The sequence below is a fragment of the Tachypleus tridentatus genome, chromosome 13, assembly GCF_004210375.1.
Source record: "Tachypleus tridentatus isolate NWPU-2018 chromosome 13, ASM421037v1, whole genome shotgun sequence".
Classification (NCBI taxonomy): domain Eukaryota; kingdom Metazoa; phylum Arthropoda; class Merostomata; order Xiphosura; family Limulidae; genus Tachypleus; species Tachypleus tridentatus.
Window position 1 is genome coordinate 184,480,370 of NC_134837.1, and position 23,192 is coordinate 184,503,561.

Below are 23,192 nucleotides of genomic sequence, written 5' to 3' on the forward strand. Positions count from 1 at the left end.
TGCTGTGCCAATCATGAGTATCAAAACCCAGTTTCACGAGTTTCAAGTCTGCATAATACTTGTACCAGTGAAAAGCAGTTTTTAACTGATTTGTACAAAGGAATTAATTATGACATATACAAAAAATCTGTTAAATAATTCATTTTTTATTCTTAAGGGACAGTGAGATAATTGAGTACTTACTAGCTTGTTCACATAATCTGTAGTTAATGATGAAATTCAAAAAGCACTAGACTATACGTTTTAGCAAGGTAGAAAAATACAATTTATTTTGACATATTGTTAACCATCACAGAAGGCACTGGTTGAATACATCACTGATAGTTAAGTATTACATCAGCAGTAGAAGTAAGGAGAATTTAATAAATAAAGAACCAAACTGATTTGATCTTAGGTGAAGTAATTCAATTTGTACAAACAGACCAGACATTTAAACAATAATAAGAACCGTTATACTATTCACCAGTTGTCTGTTTGTTATGTTGCAGACAAACATCTTGATTTCGATCACTACTCAAAGCTATGAATACAATGATTCATTAAATTTTAAAAAACAATAGGGTTTGAAATTCCTATAAATCAACCAGAATAAAGAAAGTACTGTCTGTTGCTATTCTGCCAAAATATTTTGACAAAAACACCTCTGTGAGTCAGTCATAAATACACCATAGATTAAGTTTAATGCCAACATGAAAGAAAAATTACAAAAACAATTTTTAAACAATTCACACTTCAGTTCTTACTTTTGAAACCTTGATAATTATGGGATAAATGCAAAATCTAAATTTATTCTGTACCATGTTTAATATTTTTTAACATTTTGAATTAAAAACCAACTTGAACACACACCACAAACTAGGAAGCTTCCATTCAGAAGTAATTTACTTCATTACTTTGTAATAAATTTAAACACAAATCAAAGCTTCAATTGTGTAAATATGTTATCAAAATTTGATTTTTACATAAAATCTTTAAAGGAAAGGTCTTACTTTAACATTACACTCGTCACTGAAATATGTATTACACTGTCTTATTTCTAATCTATCTGAATATAATCTAAAAAAAAAGGTTTAATGACAGGATTTGAAGCCACTTTCCTTGGCCTAACTAAGTAGAAATGAGTATACACTGTATACACACAAAAATGATTGAACTGTTGGATACTCTATATTTATTGTTAGGCATTCTAGCCGAAGATGGATCTTTGATCACTCTTTTATTCAACAGGTTAGTGCTGTGTGTGTTATATCATGGAAGACACTCATTGCTTTATACAAAAGTTCTACACCACTGTGAAGAAAACAGTTTTCCTATCTAACTCTATAATCTACAAATATTCTACCCAAAGATGAGCCTTGGACAAAAACCCTACAGAATTCTAGACCCTGGTTACGACACAGTTCCTATACAATTCTTACTGTTAACATTTTAACAGAGATAAATTTTATATTGAAATCCTACAGAACTGCAGACCCCGATAAGATATATTTCTCAGAAACTTCCTACTGTTAAGGTTTTAGCCGAGATGTATTTGATGCAAACTACTACAGAGCCATGAACATCCTTGATCACAAATATATATAAACAAAGTTAAAGGCTTATATCTACACATATATTAAAACTGTGTTTATTTTGGAGTATGTCCCATGAACAATTTCCTCTTCCACTTGACTTCAATGCTGTGACCAAACAAAACAGCTAACATTTCCTCTTTATGCATTGGGTAATGACCAGCAAACCCTATCAAGTCATAAAAATATAAAAAACAGTAATATCTACTGTAGTTGATACAGTTGGTCATGAGATTGAAAATCTAGTTACACATGTACAACACTAGTGAATACCTTATTATTTTTCAATACCATACCTACTTGGTTGTGTTGAGAAAATACTTAACTTTCTTTTAAAAAATAACACTTTTCTCATGAAGTAAACTCAGGTTATGCATAATCTTTGTACTTGCAAATAAGGAATTTAAAAATACATGTTTGTTTTGAATGCCACAATGTATTTTATACCACAGAAAATGTCCTAGGTCTTCTACATCAAAAGAAAACTGCACTGTCCATTATACCACAGAAACTAAGCAACATCTGTTACACCAGAAAAAGATGTGCAGTGGCCATTATACCACAAAAGGTGTGCAATGCCTGTAATATCATGAAAGATGTGCAATGTTTGTTATATCATGAAAGATGTGCAATGTTTGTTATATCAAAGATGTGCTAAAGAAGAGAAACATCCACATTAAGATGCTGTGACAGAACATTCTCAAAACTGCTATAAAAGTTATACTGACACAATTCTTATAATAATAACCCATTCTCAGGTTGATAATCATTAAACACCAGTTATCTAAGGCTTTGTATGCTACTGCTAGAACATTTATCTAATATAAACCTAAAAGTTAAATATGTTGACATTTAAAACTTAGTATATTATTAAACAATATTAAAAGTAATAAAATCTTAAGCCTAATAATATGGCTTCTATAGAAAGATATAATCTAACCACTGGCTGAGGTTCTGCACATCAAACAGCTATAAAATGTAAGGAAATTAACCATTTAATATTTAAATATAAATTTAAAAACCAAAAAGAATATGAAAAAATTAGTATTTCCTGATGGAATTTCAATCAGATGAACAGGAGACCTAAGATAATAACAGTTACTGTTATACACACATACACAACATTTAATACTATATCGTTGCTTCATTATTTAACCAACATATCCTTAACTTAGAAGTGTCTATTTGTGATTGAAGGAAAGCTCTACATTCTGGTGGACTAAAGTCAATGCACAGAGAAAGAATAAAATCTTATAGCATAATATTCATACTTTTGTGTGTATACAGTGCACCTGAGTTTTGGATTAGACCTCTGTTGGTATGAAAAAATAAGCAAAAAATGAAATAAAAAAGGCTTACAGTGTAACATCACTTTATAAGTATACTCTGCACTAACACATGTGAAGTAAGAACTAGTGACTTATATTTAATTATTATATACTATGAATTATAATACCAATAACATTATAAACAAAATCTGAAGAACGTCTTAAGTCTTGTTTCTGACCAAAATCTAAAGTTACAGACTGTCACCAAGAACTGGTGAGAAAAAGAGAAGATAAAGAGATGTAATGTTAACATGCCTCATACTGCTGATTATACTCCAATTTTAAACAACTGTGAAGTTATACTATTCATCTTATCTTACATAACTTCAAACAGACAATCACATTTCATAATATATACCAAAATTAATACCAAAACCTGCTAAATGTTGAAACATATTAGAGATATTTACAGATGAAAGTTAATGCATTAAATGTGCTTTCAGATATACACTGATGAAGGTAAAGTGTAAGAAATAATGAAATATTAACAGTAGTCAGTTGAAACAGGCTGGCTCATAAATAATATCAAACATGACAAAGTTACCAATTACTTAATTTACTGTAAATCTCTACCCAACACCAACAAGTCTACATCTTATTGCATGGAAAATAAATAAGTCTATACAAAAAAAGATGAATATAAAAACATGAGTCTAAATAATTCTCAAAGAAAACAAAAAACAACAAAGATTAAGTAGTGTTCAAATGTGGAAAATCTACATCCACACATTTCAAATGCCCTTTCACAAATTCAGTAACCAGTGTTGCTAGACTTGAGTCCATTGTTCCATGGGTAATTTCTTCTGTTTTTGATGATCTGTTGTATTTAAGTTGACTTCACTTTTTGTAGTTGGTGTTCCTTCTCGACTCTTTGATTCATCGCCTGTGTTAAAAGATATAAGAGATACTAACTTCCATTTTTCTGTACAACAAACTACCTACCAAACATTCATAAATACAGTGAATATCAGTACTGTTCCAAACAGTCAGATAAATATTTAAAAAAAATAAGTGTACAGAGTATATGACCAATGGCCTGCAACTAAATATAACTAATTTATGATACACTGTCATTACTTGCAGTGCCAAAAGGAAGTGAAACATGGAAAATGTCTAAAATAATGATATCACTTAAGGTCATAGCAAAGGTATGAACATAGTTTATGGGTGGGCAATTGTGATTTGAATGTCTCAATATTTCCATACTGGAGGAGAAAAAATTGGTCAAAAAACTATAACCAATGTCCTCGTTGTGACAAATTCCTCCTGCCAATTGCAACACAATCGAAGTGTCCAACCAATCATCAACAGTTGGTTTGATACAAAGAAGCATGCTAACTTGTTGTTCATCACACACAGCCTGGAGGCCTTGTAATGATGGCATAAAACCATGATAGGAATACACAATGGTTTGACAGTGAAAACTTGACCAGTAAGAATAAAACCTTCACAGAGCTAAGCAAACATGAAGATGTTACAGTTAATAAAAAAAAATCTCTCCACATACAATCCATAACTTATTAATAATATGGTATACCACCTAGTAGGAAACAAAAATTGTCAGAGTGGATCCCATAAATGACTACAAACTGAAGCAAGGCATGGTAGAACTCACATAGTCACCCAATTTCAAAAAACTAATATAGTAGTCCTGATGAAAAGGTGACCAAAATCATTTAATTCATTTTCACCACCATTATTATGAAACCATCAGGAACATTTATGTCAGAGATACTTATCACGTTCAACTTTTATTGCAGTTTACTTTAGTTTTTGATTTCTATTTCCAGTTAGGGAAGCAAATGGAGGAGTTCAAACTGTTGGAAAAACCTCCAAGGGTATTTAGCAATATCTTGTCAGACCCTTTTCAGCCATTGAGCTGCAAGATGAAAAGAGAATGGAATGTTAGTAGATCAAGTGAGGCATCTAAGTCATCATCCAACACCTAACATGGAATTTTAATAAAACAGTTGCTTAGAATACATTACTTTATAGAATAATAACAATCATACTTTATACCTTTATTTTGTTGTCCATGAGCCACTCCTGTGTCTGGTTTAGGACGTAACTGGAATAGGAAAGAAAATTAACAGAAATTATACCCCAAAAAACTTATAAAATATGTTGTGGTTATGAACATTGTAACAGTTTACAATGTTTTACAGATTATGTATTCAGTTAGTATATTGAATCAAATGTATACTGTGTCACATTATAAACATGGAAGCAACATTCTTCTTTATATTTTGTATGGTTTATTATATTATACTGGAAAAAAAAATAATCAAAAATACTAGATGAAATGGTCTAACACTTCACAATTTGAAGTTCCAAAAAATTTCATATGATACAATTTTTAAGAAAATTAAAAATGCTTACTTTTGTTGTAGATTTAAATTATTGATTTTTATGCCTTCCTATATTATTTTTAAAACTTTCATATAATCATATAAAGTATTTAATTTACAGAACTGTAAATTTTGACTGTTTTGATTTAAAAAAAAACATAGTCATACAATTTTACTAGTTTACAATAACTGACATAAATGGAACATTTTTATTTTTGCCATTACAAAATTAAAAGCAAGTGACTGTTATTTTATGTCCATTTATCTATTTGTTTTACACTTTGTTTCAGAGATTTACTTCATCCACTCAAACAGTTACTTTGGCTTTTACGGCCTAATACAGCAGCCTCGTCAGTAATACAAACCTTCACATGGTTGAATGCAAAATTAATTCACTGTTGTTAATTTTGTTCAACAAAAGTATTTATTTCCCTACAGCATTTTAATTTCATAATCCAAATGCAACGTAAAATGATACAGCAAGATTTTTGCAAGTTAAAAAAATGAAACAAGACTATAAATGATGAAGGTTTTTCACACATGCACCTTTTCTTCAAACAATATATAACTAGATCAAGCCAAGCTTTTATCACCATGTTTCAATTTTTACATAAGTTACCATTCAACAATGTACATTATTTCACAAGTTCAAAAATAGTAGTAAAAGATGATTTTGTAAAGTGTTTAAAACTATAGAAATACAACTTCTTAAAGTTGAGATATAACCACCCTATGAAAACCATAAACACTGGTTTTGTTATTGTACAAACCGAGCAATGTTTTTTCCTACACACTGCATACTGCAGTGAAGTGAACGACAGATTTGGGCAGTGTAGTTTGTAAGCTTACTCACTGGGGAGTTGTAAAACAGTGGCTGGTTGTAAAATCCATAAAACTCCACTTGTATTAATGTTATAATGATAAATAAGCATTGTGTTGTTCAAGATTATAAGCTCATGTATACTATATTTACACTTAACAAAAACAATTCCAAAAATTTTCATTCTTGAAATTCAATATTGCAAATTTGGTCTCAAGATAGACTATGACCATCCTGGTGTTTGAAAGGGTTAACACCTTTGCTGAAATATGTCCCTCCACTAATCAGTCATAAACAACTTTAGTGAGACTACACCCATCAGAGTGTGAAATGGCTAACACACAAGTTGCCAACATGTATTTCCCCCACCAATCAATCACAATCAATCTTATCAGACTACACCCATTCATGTTTGCTGCTATTTGCCCCCCTTTCAAAAAAAACAACAAGAGCATAAGATATAAAATTACATTTTGACAAAACTAACACAACACTATACACAATATACATTTTCATATGAACAATATATATATATATATATATCTTTTAGTGTTCTAATTTTGTGACATTTGCAAGAGGGCCACATAAAATTATGGTTTCATACATTCCCTCGAAAATTCAAATTCAAATGAACTGCTGGTCGGCTACTTTAGACAAAGAAAATGTCTACCAGACTGAAGATGGCTAAAGTTTAAACTTGGTTGTTATTAAATACAGACAAATGTTCTAACAGTAATCTTCACAAACCTCTGTCACTTGTGTAACATTGCACAGACAGATTTCAAAACTGCTTAGAGCTTGCTTTTGGTACAGAAATACAAAACTTTAGACAATCACAGTGTAAAACGGTTTTACCAAACTACACTAATGATTTACTCTGCAGTAGCTTTCAGTAACAATAAGTTTTTATTCTGATCTTAGAAAATGAAAAAAAACAAAGTACAAATTCTCAAACTTGTGCTTGGAAAACTTGAAAAGTAATAAAGAATGGAAAGTTAATATATACCTTTGAAAGTTTACCCATAGTTAGTTTTCCTAATGCTTTCGATATGGTGTCGCCTAACTTTCCGTAAGTACCAGGCTCAATTACCCCATTGTTATCACTCTTTTTCTTTGTACAAGCTACATAAATAAAAAACACAAACTTTTAAGCCTAATAAAAAACTAGATATCCTGAAACACAATTCTGTTAATAAAGCTTGAGAATATAACATTATTATAATATCTATACAATGAGGTGGTACTGCTTTAAAAGAATGAGGGTGCATCAATCCTTTAAAAATATCACAATCATACAACTATAAACAGTCTTTTAAAATTATTCTGAAACCTGACAGGGTTACAATGTGACTTGCATCTCCAAAACAAAAATATTTTAAAAATCATTTCATATTAGATCAAATATGCACTCTTCAAGTTTGTAGTGTCTCCACCTACACTGCTGGTTACAAATAGTATTAAACCAGTATTTCACTTTTCAGTTTACCCTGGTAAGATATTAGATTTAGATAACAAATACAAACAAACTGTTCAACACAGAAAAAATATATTATACTCAACATTTCTAGATCAGATGTGAAAAATAAATATGATTTTAAGAAATTTGTCTCATGAGTATTAACTGAACGTTAGAGTGATATATTTAACTTACAAACATGAAATGAAAGATATAAAGACAGGTAATGCACTACAACATTACCTGTGTACATTTATCATACAGGTAATATACTACAATATCAATAGTACACACATCTTATTATAAAGATGGTCTATTACCAAGAGTTGAGTGGCTCAACTACTATAACTGTTTTTGTATAGTAACTGGAAACTCTTCAATGGTGTGCTTGGGCTAACATGCTTCAGGATTTTGCACAATAAGGGGGGGGAAAAGCCCCTGAAACATGGCACATTCCTTTTTCTTTCTTTCTTTTTGCATTTATGGATTTGGTTTTGAGGAAATAAGTATTTAATCAGTTTCTCCTGCTACAGGTTCAGTCAAATCACCCAAGTTTGTAATCCCAAACTGACCTTTAAAATTTCCACACTATAATTTCTAACATGTTTTGCACATCTTTCAGTAAACATTAAAGGTGTTTTGTAGATTGAAAATTTCCCTGTGAATATATAGAGCCAGAGCATTGACTGCTCTGAGTGCAAAGTGATTTTTATGTTAAGATTAAAAATGCTTTTCTTAATCTGAAATCATTTGTGTAATCTCTAAAACCTCCTAAATAAAATTTCTAATATGTTTTCAGTAAAACTTTATATCTTGTATATTATTTTCTCTGCTCTAACTCTAAACAGGGTCGATTTGTTTAGCCAATATTGTAAGCAGAATAAAATATAGAAATCTATATTACTCTTTTTCTTTCTATAATGAATACTAATAGCCTAAGATCTGTAAAAGTATATAGCTGTTTATAAACAAATTGAATTACATTACTGCCTTTTGGTTTGGTTTGTTTTGAATTTTGCACAAAGCTACACAAGGGCTATCTGCGCTAGCCGTCCCTAATTTAGCAGTGTAAGGCTAGAGGGAAGGCAGCTAGTCATCACCACCCACTGCCAACTAACTCTTGGGTTACTCTTTTACCAACGAATAGTGAAATTGACCATTACATTATAATGCCATCAAAAGGCTGAAAGGCTGAGCATGTTTGGTGTGAAGGGGATTTGAACCTGCGACCCTCGGATTACAAGTCGAGTGTCTTAACCACCTGGCATGTTGGGCCTATGAACACCTTTTAATATAACAACGAATAACTAAGCTTGAGACTTTGAGTTTCAGTTAAAAAAAAAAGTTAAGTTGTTGTTTTCCTATTACTGTTTTCCATGTATATACAACCAACCCAGTAATTTATTGATAGCAAAAAACTGCAACAAGTGTGTAATTTAGGTCTTCAACCATCAAGGCCTAATGCAATTTGTTGTTTAAGATTTCACTTGTGGTAACAAGTGCCTTAACCACCTGGCCATGCCAGGCCTACTGCCATTTGAACTGTGTCTAATTAATATTCCTGCCATAAAAGATGTAAACCACTCCACAAATATGTAGTTCTTGTTACTCCCACCATATTAGTTGCTCATGAGCCTAAGTCATAAAATATATTTATTATTATTATTCATCTTAATTAGAACATTTCAAATTTTACTTTCACAAAAGTAAATAAAGAAATCACAATAAAAAAACAGGGAATATAGAAACATAACACCTAACTAGATCATTTTTTGTTCCTAACACTAATTTTTTATACTAATGAGTATTACTATACTAACTAATTTGTAGTTCATTAAATACTGCATCAAAGAAAATAGAGAAATTCAAACTTAAAAGCAGAAAGTGTTTTATATCTTAATATAATTTTTCTGGCTTTCTAACTATATGATAAGAGTCACTAAACATTCAACTAAGTTTGTTTCATGTTGGAATAAAATTTAAACTAGAAGATAAATTGACAATTCTCTGTACTGAAAACAATGTAATATAATATGTCATGTTACATTAATAACTTGACTTTCTATTGGTTATAAATAATATAGTATTAAGTATCAGAAAAAAATGACTGGTAATTGTGAGAAATGATACAAAAAGTAGGCAAGTTTAGGGGATTCTAATTTTCTAGTTTATGAATTTACAAAGAAATAAGATTGAAAGGTAAACATTTTTATTTGCCTGAGTAATAACTACATTATAATGAGTAATTCACACTAAATTCCATACTTCTAAGAGAGGTGGTATATAATGGGAGAAGAAGGGAGACCGAGAGAGCAAATCCCACAATTCTCATACTGGAGTAAGATGGAAGATTTTTTGTAAATATGTACTTATTAAATTAAGAACCTAAGACCTACATAGTGTAAAAATTTGATTTATTAAGTATGTTTCAATCCTAACATTAATCTGATACCTTAATAATAAAGTAATTTCATTTAATTTTCTGTATAATTCTGTAAAAATGTTTTGACACATCCACTAAAGTATATCTGTTGTGAAAGAGTGAAGTGAGTTATCTTCCCAAAGCAGGGTACATATTCAGCATCTGGTGAAGTCATTAGGGATTTGAAAAAAACGAAAAAAAGAGAAATAAGGAAGGATAAAAATAATCTAACATTGTCATTTATATAAATTTTTTTCCATTTGTGGGTGCTTTCAGCTAGTGTAGGTAACGCATTACAACACTAACTGCATACAACAAGCATACAAGCAGTGTATCACAATACCACCAGTATATGGCTAATATGCAGGTCATATACTACACTACTACCATTGTAAGGCCACTACTGTAAAACAATATTCAGAAAGCTAGTGACAGCACAAACTGTATGTTAGACAACTGGAATTATGAAGAGATAATGGACCTTCTTTCACAAACAATGTACTGAATCAAAGAGAAGGGCTACACTCAACCCAACTGGATTACTGTACATTAAATCTGATCTGGTTTACAAGTAAGATCCTGCATGAGCTAGTGTCATTCCTATTGATATCTTGGAAAAAAACCATCACAATAACCAGAAATCTAAAGGCTCACAAATAATAAAAAAAACCTTTGTCTAGCACAAATAAAAGCTTTAGTGCAGACAACATAACTCTTCAATGCCCTCAATGGATGTAATATACAATTCATATCCAATTGGTCATAGAGGTGACAAATAGTGTTCAGATGAATCGGGGAAAAGGATTTATCCCTTCCCTGGTTGCCAGTGTATTACATAAGAAGAATCTATCTGAATAGAGAAGGACATAGGTAGAATAATAACCCAGTAAGGTAAATGAAATGATCATCTGGGACAACGGACCAGAAATAACTTGAAGAAGCCCGAGAATATGGGGACTCAAAGAATTTCCATCTCTTGAAGCACCTGAAGGTAGATAAGGCCAGCTTGTATAGAGTGATTGTGAAAGATGTGAAACCTCTAAAAAAGAGTCAGATCACAAACTAAGCTATGATTGGCACTTCTGAACAAAGAGAATTCATCCTCCTTCAAATATACCATTGTTAATACGTGCAACATTTCTGTTGATAAATGTCCATTGTGGAACAATGCAGAGACTGGGGCAGGTATATGGCAACCTTAGAAGTTAAACTACAATTCTGTGTGAAGAAGTGCAGAACCTCTATACATGCAAAAACCAGAGTAAGGCCAACTGACCTAGTGCCACCAACAAAATGCAGCAAAGTGGTGTAAAAAATCATTGCTAGGACTCTGTGTAACAGACAAATCAATGAATTGGCATATGGGTGCAATCCAGTCCAGTCTTGACTGAATATATCTACTGCCAGTACTAAAGGATGAAGTGCCAGAGACCAAAGTGTCAGTTACCATGCTTTCCAAAGAGTGACAAATGCATCAATAACTGGGAGCATCCAAATGGGCTGAAAGAATTGTTCCACCACCAAATTCATTACCCCAGAAAATTACATGCTAGTAGGATATGATTCAATGAGAGTGGGCCAAATATAGAAGATCTAAGGTTAAAAACAAAGAGATCCATACAGAGCGTCCCATCAATGGGAAATGTTAGACACCATTGTGAAATTATTGGAATGGAACATAACATTGCCCCTCAATAATTCTATATCTTGGGACATCATCCTTTAGTTTTATCTTTAATGTGGAGGAAAACCCTGTCACTGGTCTACAGGACCTGAAATTCCTGACCATTGCAATATGCACCCCATCCCTGAAGTGAGGCATTTGTGAAAAGATGAATCTTTGAATGAGGTGATGGCAGAGGAACACCTATTGTAGTATTATTCTGATCTGACCACCACTTGTGGTCAAAAATGATGATCCTCAATAAAAGAGACTGGGAAATCCAGAGGATTGATGTTCATGATACATTGGTTGCATAGAGAACACTAATGGGATTTTATGTCTCCTTGTCCCAAAGAAATGAGGGATTTGAGTGATGAAAACATCCCCTAAAGAGAAAGAATCATCCAAGTCATGGAAGAAAAAGACATGAGTAAGAGCTGAATTGCCTGTTCCAATCAGGATGAGTCCGACTGAGATACGTGTTGAAAAAAAAAAGCCCAGATGGATGATGTGTTGTGCTGAGAATATATTTCTCAGCTCTGATAATAATTCTTGCCAAAAGATAAGAATTTCTGTTCAAAAGGACAGAGCTCTGAACTGCAATACCTAACCCTTGTGCACAAAATGCAGATAGTGATGGGAGAATTCTGCTATAAAAACATGAAGATAGGCACTGGTGACCTTGAAGGTGGTCATTCACAGACCTAGCAAAAAATGCTAATGCATAGTGAGCACTGATTCTATTGTGAACTTTGAAGGATCTAGGAATTGATTTAAACAAGAAAGACTGACAAACAAATATCAATCTCCAATACAAGCACAACAAACAAATGGAAACAAAACTCTGGAGGAACTGGAATGTCTTTTTGACTGCTCACTTGACCAACAAATCTCTAATAGTTATGGAATGGAGTTCTGAAATCTGAGGATCTGCAGGCAGCAGATCCACTACAGATTGGGGAATAATGATGGGGATATGAAATGAATGACTAATCCTGACAGAAGAGCTTGTACTACCCATAGATCCAAGTTGAAAACTTTCCACACATCCAGAAATTCCCAAAGCTTAACCCCCACAGACCCCATTGGCAGCATTCTGACTGAGTAGAGAAACAGGTGGAATATATTATGACAAAACTCACAAAAACAATGGTCAGAGAAAGGGGGTCTCATGTAACTCATGGAAGGCAACAGCAGGTAAATAAATATCCTCCAAGAGACTAGGAAAAGTGCAGAGGCTGACAACTGAAGCAAGGTGGATGCTAACATTGGTTCTAACTTGTCATCAAATTGATGTGATAATCACTGTAAGGCTTTTGAAAAAAGGTATATGGATATTAAATATCTCAGCGTCAGAGTCAGAAAAACCCTAAAAAATTATGATCTACTCAGGATTACCATAAATTCTATTCTGGAATCACACATTTTCAGGAGCAAATCTATTCTCTGATAGTTTGAATAAGGTTCTACCTAGTGGTGATAGGCTGAAGCATGTTGTTCTGACATACATGGTGGACAAGGCATAGCTGTCCCTTCACATAAATGAGCAGCAAACCTCCCTGCATGAGCCACAATATCACAGGGTGGAGGGAGAACTAAGTACTTGCCCTCACACCTTTCCATCATTAAGGAAGGCACAGACTCAAAAGCAACTGGAGAAAGGCCTTAAGCATCACATACTCAATTTACTAACTCAAGAATAGAAGCTGGAGGCAGCTGATGCAGATTTGCCTCATGAGAAGCTGAGCAATGAGTGAAGGAAGGTGATGGAAAAAGTGAACTCTCTCCACAATGTCCAGGATCACCTGCAGCCCCAGAACCCCAGAGAAATACTACCTGACCAATGTCTCCACCTCACTATGCATAAACTCATGAACAGCCATAACCAAGAAGACCCCCCCCCCAACTTCTTGAGCAATGCTAGATATAAGAGGTGAGATAGAAAAGATTTAGTTTGCCTCTGAGCTGGACACATTAATGTGGGAATTCATGTCATATACTTGGCTTACCAAATAACTTCCTTTTTTTCATTTTTGTATAAAATTCATTGGTAACATGAAGAATGTTCAAAGTATCTCCAACAGTTGTACTACAGAGAAACCTGTGAGTAAGCTCTTGGTTAAGAAAAAGTGACAATATTATCTGAAGAAGGTACTTATATACAGAACCAGGACAAATGGAGCACTGATATAGGTGGAAAGTGTCAATAAGACATATTGCCAAGGATAATTAAATGGAGAATAAAATATTGGAACATGCAAAAAAAACCTTTACTAATGCTTAGATAGGCAAAGCAAAAGAAAGCATAACAGTTTAGTAACAGCTGTAGTGTGAGAGAGATAGTAAATATGTTTTGGAATTATAATTTAATTTATGATAATCCACATGCATTATCTTTCACTTATTATATTTAAAACCCATTTACCATTTATTTCCCCAACTCAATAAATGATGTAAATCCATTTGTAAAGCAAAAGCATCAACTTCACAGTCAGCGAGACCCAATACTTTAGTATCATCTGTAACTTTAAGTAATTTATTGACCATTTCTTTATCTTTGACGTAACTCAAGAGAGCAGAGATTCTAAAACTGAGCATTGAAGTACTCCGCTTGACATTAAACTAGTTTGACTAAATTCCATTTATAACAACTTAGTCAACTTATCCTCCATACCTACAGAGATAATTTTCTTTACAAGCCTTTTACATGGCATCTTGTCAAAGGCTTTCTAAAAATCAGGATATACCAAATCTACACCCTTACCCTCATCTACATAAGAAAGGTTTGCAAGGCAAGATTTTCCCTTAGTGAAACCATATTGATTATCTAATAAAATTCTAAACTTTGTTAAATGACTTTGCAAAGCATCTTTTAACAGACGTAAACTTTTCTTACAACTGATGTAAGACTAATGGGTCTATAATTACAGGAACAATTCTTATCACCTCCTTCCTTTGTCTAGTGACAACAGGAACTACATAGTAACTACTATTATACATCTGTAAAGCTAGTAACAACAGAAACTATGCAGTAACTACTATTATACAGCATCTGTTAAGTTAGTGACAACAGAAACTATGTAGTAAGTACTATTGTACATCTGTATGCTTGCAACTACAGAAACTATGTAGTAACTACTATTATAGAACATCTATAAAGCTAGTGACAGCAGAAACTATGTAGCAACTACTATGATACATTTGTAAAGCTAGTGACAGCAGAAACTATGTAGCAACTACTAAGATACATTTGTAAAGCTAGTGACAGCAGAAACTACGTAGTGATACTATTATACTGCATCTGTAATGCTAGTAATAGGAGAAACTATGTAGAAACTACTATTTACAACATCTGTAAAGTGAGTGACAACAAAAACTATGTAGTAACTACTAGTATGGAACATCTGTAAAGCTAGTGATAGCAGAAACTATGTAGTAACTACTATTATATAGCATCTGTAAAGCTACTGACAACAGAAACTATGTAGTAACTACTATTATATAGCATCTGTAAAGCTACTGACAACAGAAACTATGTTGTAACTACTAGTATAGAACATAAGTAAAGTAAGTGATAGCATAAACTATGTAGTAACTATTAAAGAAAATCTCTGAAGCTACTCAGAACAGAAACAATGTAGTAACTAATATTATACAACATCTGTATGCTAATGACAACAGGAACTACATAGCAACTACTATTATACAATATCTGTTAAGCTAGTGACAGCAGAAACTATGCAGTTAGTACTATTATACAGCAGTTGTAAGGCTTGTGACAACAAAAACTATGAAGTAACTACTATTATAGAGCATCTGTCAAGCAGGTGATAACAATCTATGTAGCAACTTCTATGATACAACATCTGTAAAGCTAGTGACAACAGAAAATATGTAGTGACTGTTATTATACATCTCTATGCTAACAACAGTAACTACTTAGTAATTACTCGTATAGAACATTTTAAAGCTAGTGATAGAAGAAACTATGTAGTAACTACTATTATAAAACATTTGTAAAGCTATTGACAACAGAAACTATGTTGTAACTGTTACACAAAATCTCTGAAACTACTGAGAATAGAAACAATGTAGTTACTACTACTATACAACATCTGTAAAGCGTGTGAGAACAGAAACTATGTAGTAAGTACTTTTATAAAACATCTGTATGCTGGTGACAACAGGTATGATGTAGCAACTACTGTTATAGAACATCTGTAAAACTAGTGACAACAAAAACATGTAGTAAATAGTATTACCATATCCAATAATATAAAACTGGCCTTTAAAAAGTGGCTTGTTTAAGTTCTGTTGTAGTGTACCAGTATTTTGTAATATACAGTAACATTTCAGTTATAATACACCACTTATGTATATATAATATTACTATTCACATATACATTGTTAAAAGTCAGTTATTTTTCTTAAAACAAGGAATAGTATATAGAATAAAATGACCTGTGCCACTTATGGCCGTAGATAAGTTTGAACGTGATTGATATACCTGGCATGCTAAGGAGCCACACATTTCATATATGAAGGATATAAAATGAAATAATGAATTCGAAATACTGAAAACTATAAATTACTCAATCAATATTACAGAATTCTATTCTAATTTATGAGGCTTATTAATTAAACTGTGTCAATAAAATACTGTTTTTCAAACAGCATTTTCAACTTGCACTTTTTTTTTTTAAATTTGAAACAAAAGAAATTTTCTTGGGAACTCTTCCCAGTCCAAGAGGCTGAGAGAACTCAGGGAATTCTGAGGTTTTTTCATTGGTTATAAACACACACTTGAGGAAGAATTTCAAAAAATGTAATAGGGGAAGGGGAATGTGTCACTAAATACAGTAATATTTCAGCAAATAAGAAAGTTAATTTGAGTTTTTAATTTATAAGAAGTTATAGACATTGTATTTAGATATCATATACATGTAATTTAAACCACAACTGCACTCAACCCAACACAAAAAATCAATACTTTTAAATTATATTTACTTTTAAAATAAGATATTAACTGATGTATAACATTAATATTTGATACCAAACATACTGACATACATTCTAAAATAATAGTTCAATGATATTTTGAATGTAAATTTACAAATGCAATAACATACTGTTTGACACCTGACCATAAAGAAACCTGTAATGATAGGGTTAAATAAACCAGGATGACTCTTCTCCTTAGATTCCATTTTATCACATAAAGAATCTTGTAAAAAGACATTAAATGGAACTTCGTTTTTTTTTTAATAAAATTTAGAGTAACCTTAGACTACACAAAATAAGAAACTAGTGAAACCTCTTAAATAGTTATTGAAAATACAAAGCAATACCTTGAGAACTTCCTTCTTTTAAACGGTGCGACTGTAAGGCTACACAATCAACACTGTCTTTGTGGAAACCATTACTGTCCTAATAAAAACAAAACATTTCAAACAAATCAGTTACAGTTCTAAAACACTAAATCAATGAATGTAAAATAAATGTTAGAGTCAAATAACTCTGATACTTTTCAAGAAATACTGTTACGAAATGTGTTTTTTAATAACAAGGAAAATCAATGAGTGAATGATACATAATAAGCTGTTTTACACAAACAAAACTGGAAATTAATTACAAGAATACATAAGAGTCATTTGGAAATTATTTATGGTAGCTTTGATTTGGTTTGAATTTCACGTAAAGCTACACAAAGGCTATCTGCACTAGCCTTCTCTAATTTTGCAGTGTAAGACTAGGGGGAAGGCAGCTAGTCATCACTACCCACCACCAATTCTTGGGCTACTCTTTTACCAACGAATAGTGGGATTGACTGTCACATTATAATGCCCCCACGGCTGAAAGGGCGAGCATGTTTGGTGTTTGGTGGACATTGTCCAAACCACCTAAATATTTGAGAATGTAGTACAGCAGATGTGATAATACAGTTGTGGATGATTTTTATGTTCTGTCTCTGAACCATAAGTGCTATAGTATTTTAATGACAACAGCAATATCATATGGATTAATAACACATCAAAACATGGTGTATTTAGCAACACACTAGATAACTGATTTTTACTTTATTATGTAAAGAACTACTTTGTTTAATATGAATGTTTGATGTTTTTAACAAAGACCAGATAAAGAGGCTTTCTACTATAAATTTCTATCAACCTATGACACTGTATGTAACAATTGCAACATACCAGACAGTACCCATACACAAATACAAAATAGCATACCATACAACACATTTTAAAGATTCTCTACTAAACACTTAATTTTTAACTAATACTTGTATCTGCCACAAACGTGTATTATTAATTAAATTATAAACCTACTAATCAACATGATAGCTCTAGTGTTGAACATCATTTTATTCAGAATAAAGTTTGAGATTAGGGATAAACAACTTTCTTTACTGATAATAAAGATATAGTGAGGGATACATCACTTTCTTCACTGATAATAAAGATATAGTGAGGGATACATCACTTTCTTCACTGATAATAAAGATATAGTGAGGGATACATCACTTTCTTCACTGATAATAAAGATATAGTGAGGGATACATCACTTTCTTCACTGATAATAAAGATATAGTGAGGGATACATCACTTTCTTCACTGATAATAAAGATATAGTGAGGGATACATCACTTTCTTCACTGATAATAAAGATATAGTGAGGGATACATCACTTTCTTCACTGATAATAAAGATATAGTGAGGGATACATCACTTTCTTCACTGATAATAAAAATATAGTGTGGGATACATCACTTTCTTTACTGATAATAAAGATATAGTGAGGGATACATCACTTTCTTTACTGATAATAAAGATATAGTGAGGGATACATCACTTTCTTTACTGATAATAAAGATATAGTCAGGGATACATCACTTTCTTTACTGATAAAGATATAGTCAGGGATACATCACTTTCTTCACGGATAATAAAGATATAGTGAGGGATACATCACTTTCTTTACTGATAATAAAGATATAGTGAGGGATACATAACTTTCTTTACTGATAATAAAGATATAGCTTAGGGATACATCACTTTCTTTACTGATAATAAAGATATAGCATAGGGATATGTCTCTTTCTTTACTGATAATAAAGATACAGGTAGGAATACATCACTTTCCTTATTAAAAGTAAAGCTATAGTGACAGGTTATTTATCCTTTTACTACAAGTTTAATAAAGAAATACAGTCTTACCTCTTGATCATTTGTATTACTGGTAGATGGAGAGTCATCTATATGAAAAAATTGTAAACTTTCAATAATTAGATTCTAAAAATATATACATGTTGATATAATGATATTTTTTTATACAACACATGTCTGTCTTTACTCAGTTACAAAACTCGTAGTGTAATAAGCTTAAAATAATTTTGGTTTACATTATTCAGTACACTGTCTTGGTTGTTATATGTAAAGTAAATTTCAAACACTTATTTACTTTAGGCTTACCTTTCACACTCCATCCTATTCCACTACTTTCTACTTCCACCATACTTCTCCTAGCTGGAAGTTGTTTCCTGTTTCTTGGTGGTGCCACTGGCTGCAAGTCCATGTCATCCTGTGACCTTCGATGAATGCCTTCTGACGGTGAAGCCTGAGTAACACTGGGCACAGACTTTTCTTGAGATTCATTTTTTTTTAGTTTTACAACTTGACTATAGATTGGAGGCCCTTGAGTTCTGCTTACAGAAAGCCCCTGAGGACAAGGCTTAGTACCACGAAGAGTCACATATACACTAGCATCAGAGATCGAATGCCGAAGAGCATGCATAGAAGGAGCTGAGCTTTTAGAGTCATGATCTCCTGATCTTGGAGCCTGTGAACTGTTGGTTGAATTATAAACATTTTCATAATCAGGAACTAAAGTTCCACTAGACCTAGTGGTAGGACATGCATATAGATTTAGTGGCCCTCTGCTGTACACAGGCATGGTGAGTTCTTTACCATAGGTTGGGATGGCTGAATTTAGTGTATTTTCATTGAGTGGCCTTATTCTCTGGCTATCTACATGTTGATGATGGGTAGTTCCTCCTGATGAAAAAGTATCTGACACAGATAATAATGTCTTTTTCCCCTTAAGGTGGTGTGCTAACTTCTCCTTGACTGGCAATTTCCACATTTCTTTCTTGTGTAAAACTGGATTTTTTGGTGATCCAACAGACACTAGCAGCCTTCCTCCATCCAGCTTGTATGGAGAACTGGAAGACTGGTTTAGCGAGGAATGATCATATGTTCGTGGTGGCTTAGGAGGTCCAGTATTACAGTTTGGTATAATTTTAGAAGTTTTGTTTGAAGAGCACTTAAGATTAGAAGTTTCATTAGAATCTAAACATTTCTTACTGAGAATACTTGTGTGTAGCTGAGGTTTTATGAGAGGCTCATATGTTTTATAGTTATCTAAATGTAGGTGATGAATGTTAGGAAACTGGGGTGATGAAAAGGAGTGCTGAAGAGGGTATATACATTCGTAGTTTGAATCTTTCTTCTTCTTAGTACTTGAATCAGTTTCTGTACTACGGTGAGCTTTTGTTTTAGATTGATTCTTTTGGTTCTCATCTTTTGTTTTATTGTTGAGGTGAATTTGGGTATGGTGTATGGTTCCTTTTCCTTGAGGTTCTGAGATAATTTCTGTTGTAACTCCTTCATACAGGCTCACAGGATGAGGCTTTGAAGGGCTGGCTGTCTGTTTCTGCCTCTCTTGATAAGCTTGTGAGTATGAAAGACCAAAGCTCTGTTTCTGTGCTGGTGAAGCAGAAGGTAGACTAATTTCACAAAATGGTGGAGTAGATTCCCTTTTAAAGTCCTTTGAAGCATGAGATGTGAGTTCATCTAATAAGGAATTAAGTTCTGAAACATCTGTACTAGATGAATGGCTGGCTTGAGTTTGTTCCTTCTCTGAGGTAACCACATCTTCCTTCTTATTGACAAAACAATTTTTTGTTGTAGATGCTGTTGGTTTGGAGTTTAAATCATGGGACTTTTTAGACTTTGGAGCTGGACTATGTAACAAAAGATTGCGTGCTTCACCTTGACTATCTTTTACTTTTATCCTAATATCATCTTTCTTTACAACAATTTCCTTTTTGTACAGAATATTACTCTTGTCTGGAGCACCTTCCAGAGTCACTGTATTTTGATAAGTGTGTTGTTTGGTTTGATCAGCAGCAGAAGTGTCATCAATCCAAATCGGCTCATATTTAATCTTCCCTAGATTATGGTTATGGGAGTTCTTATTTTGTTGCTGAGGTTGTCTTGGTAATATGTTAGTATCTTCAGTAATTTTTTTGTTGGGCAAAGATATGCTGGTGGTGTCCTTCTGTGAAAACATATCTGTTTTCTGCTTTTGGTCAATGTGCTGATGCTCAAGCTGGTAAGATGATCTTGATGTTAAGTCAATTACAGCTCCACGATGATGATGTTCAAGCGTATTTTCAATCATTTCAATATTTCTCTTTGCTGCATGATTAACATTAGAATATAAACTAACATTTTTTGTTTTGTTGCTTTTGGTCAGAGGTTGCGGCTGTTGTCCAGTTTTTAAAAATACAGGTTGTATTTGAGTCGTGTTTGCATTTTTTATGCACATGTCCGGTTCTTTAGGTTCTGCTTTTATAGTTTCTGAAACTGGCTTATTTTTTCTCAGTAAAACAAAATCAGAAGGAGTTGTGACACTTTTTGCTTCAAGATGATCTTTAACATGTTTCTGTTTCCCAATTACTTTTTTTTCTGGAAGTTCAGGAGGGCTTTCATGACTATTTTCAAAAACTGGTGAGTATTCACACTTGTCTGTTACTACTGGAACCTGAGAAGAGTTCTTTGTATTTGAAATACCCGTTGTTACTCCAAAAGAGTGAGACACAGATGAAATAGGTGAAATTTTCTTTTTTACATTATCATACAAGATGTCATAATGACATTCTGAAACTGGTAAAGTTTTGGTTTTCATTGCAATTTTTCTCTTCACTGGTAACTCAGGAGGACTTTGATCTTTAACAACACCATCTAGAGGATGATTTGATTCACTTAAATTCTGAGAAACTACATTACTTGGTTCATGAACTTGGCTTTGTTTGTGCCACTTTTCTGACCAGGTTCCAGAAACTGGAGATAAATTATCATACCATCTGGATTTTGCCACATAACAATCTTGATAGCCTTCATCCCAACTAAGTAACCTCTGACATTTTGGATGAAAGCAGTTTAGTTTATCTAAAACAGATTGATCACTCTGTGGTTCTTTAATTTGAATTCGAGGAGTTAATTTTTTGAAACTCAAAATTTCTTCATTCTTAATGTCATATCTTGCATTCTCCTGTGTATACCACTTTGTCTGTCGAGGAAGATTGTTGCTTGGTTCCCCAGACTCATCAACATCATTTACATCTGTGGCCTGCCCAACTTTCTGTGACTGATTAACTGTGTGTTTGGTGTTCTCCTGGTGTGAAAAGTTAGAACTGTTGTACCAAATGCCTCTCCCATCTCTGGTGTCACACGTGTCCTGACCATCAACTGAAAACACAGGTTCGTGGTAACATCTGCTAACCACTCCCAGGGCACTGTCTGTTTTTTCTTGTTCTCCCAAAATATTTGATCTGCCATGGCCTCCATCATTTTCTTCCATTCTTCCTTGTGATATATGATGACTGTGGCTTCTTGAAAGAGGACGCTGACGACGAGAGAGATGATCTTTAGAGAGATCATTTTCAGAGGCTACTGATTTTTCAAACAAAGCTTTTAAATGGGCAATACTTGGTCTACGAATCACAGTAGCTTTACCAACTAACCGTTCAGAATTAGGTGGTTTCTTTAAACATTCTGTTTCAGGTGAAGATCTTGACAATAATTTTGGAGAAAAACAAGAATTCTCTTCAACAGTTCTTTTAGTTGGATTTACTAAGGAACCAGGAGGAGTACTAGATGAATGATCACCTTCAACTTCACTTGCAGAAAAACTTCTTACTTTGATCAACGGCCTCTTTTTTGACACTCTTGAGGAACTGTTGTCATTGAGAATCCCATCCTTCCATCGAGGAAGTGTATGACCACTTCCTAAAGGCTGGTGTTTCATTTCAGATGAATGGAACACTTCTAGTTCTTCACAATTCCCATTTTTCTGATCCTGGCTTCCACTACTGTTGCCTTCAGATTCAACAGTTGCCTTGTTCCACCCAGATATCAACCTCTTCACACTAGCCTCTCTCCTCAGTTTGTTCAAAACTAATGTGTCATGAGATGTGGCCAAAATCTGCTTCCCATCTTCCATCCCTAAAACTTTAATATTTTGCTTTTCTGGACTTTCATCTTCTGTTGAGGACTTATTGACACATTTTTTGGGAAGTTTGGTATTGGATATTACCTCATTTGGTCTTTCCTCCATTGGTAACACACAACAAAAATTAACTTGATCTCCGCTGCCTTGCATATTTTGAACACAAGGTGATGGGCTTGAAAGTATAGTTTCCTGAGAAGAGAATAAAGCTTTTTCTTGCATTTCCTGACATTGTAGTTTCTCGATTTTTTCCTCCTTTTCACCTGTAATTACATGTATCTAG

At 33.1% G+C, this 23,192-nt stretch overlaps 1 protein-coding gene across 1 annotated transcript in view; it reads right to left on the reverse strand.

Moving 5' to 3' along the window:
- Nucleotides 1-240: 240 nt before the first annotated feature.
- The window catches only part of LOC143240839 (uncharacterized), a 62,716-nt gene continuing 39,764 nt past the window's right edge, over nucleotides 241-23,192 (reverse strand). The window contains exons 11-16 of the mRNA XM_076484006.1: nucleotides 19,090-23,172; nucleotides 18,835-18,872; nucleotides 16,957-17,035; nucleotides 7,074-7,189; nucleotides 4,919-4,967; nucleotides 241-3,782 (exon numbers count right to left, since the gene is read on the reverse strand). Of these exons, the coding sequence (XP_076340121.1) occupies nucleotides 3,667-3,782; nucleotides 4,919-4,967; nucleotides 7,074-7,189; nucleotides 16,957-17,035; nucleotides 18,835-18,872; nucleotides 19,090-23,172 (4,481 nt within the window). The 3' untranslated portion in view covers nucleotides 241-3,666. The remainder of the gene's footprint in view (nucleotides 3,783-4,918; nucleotides 4,968-7,073; nucleotides 7,190-16,956; nucleotides 17,036-18,834; nucleotides 18,873-19,089; nucleotides 23,173-23,192) is intronic.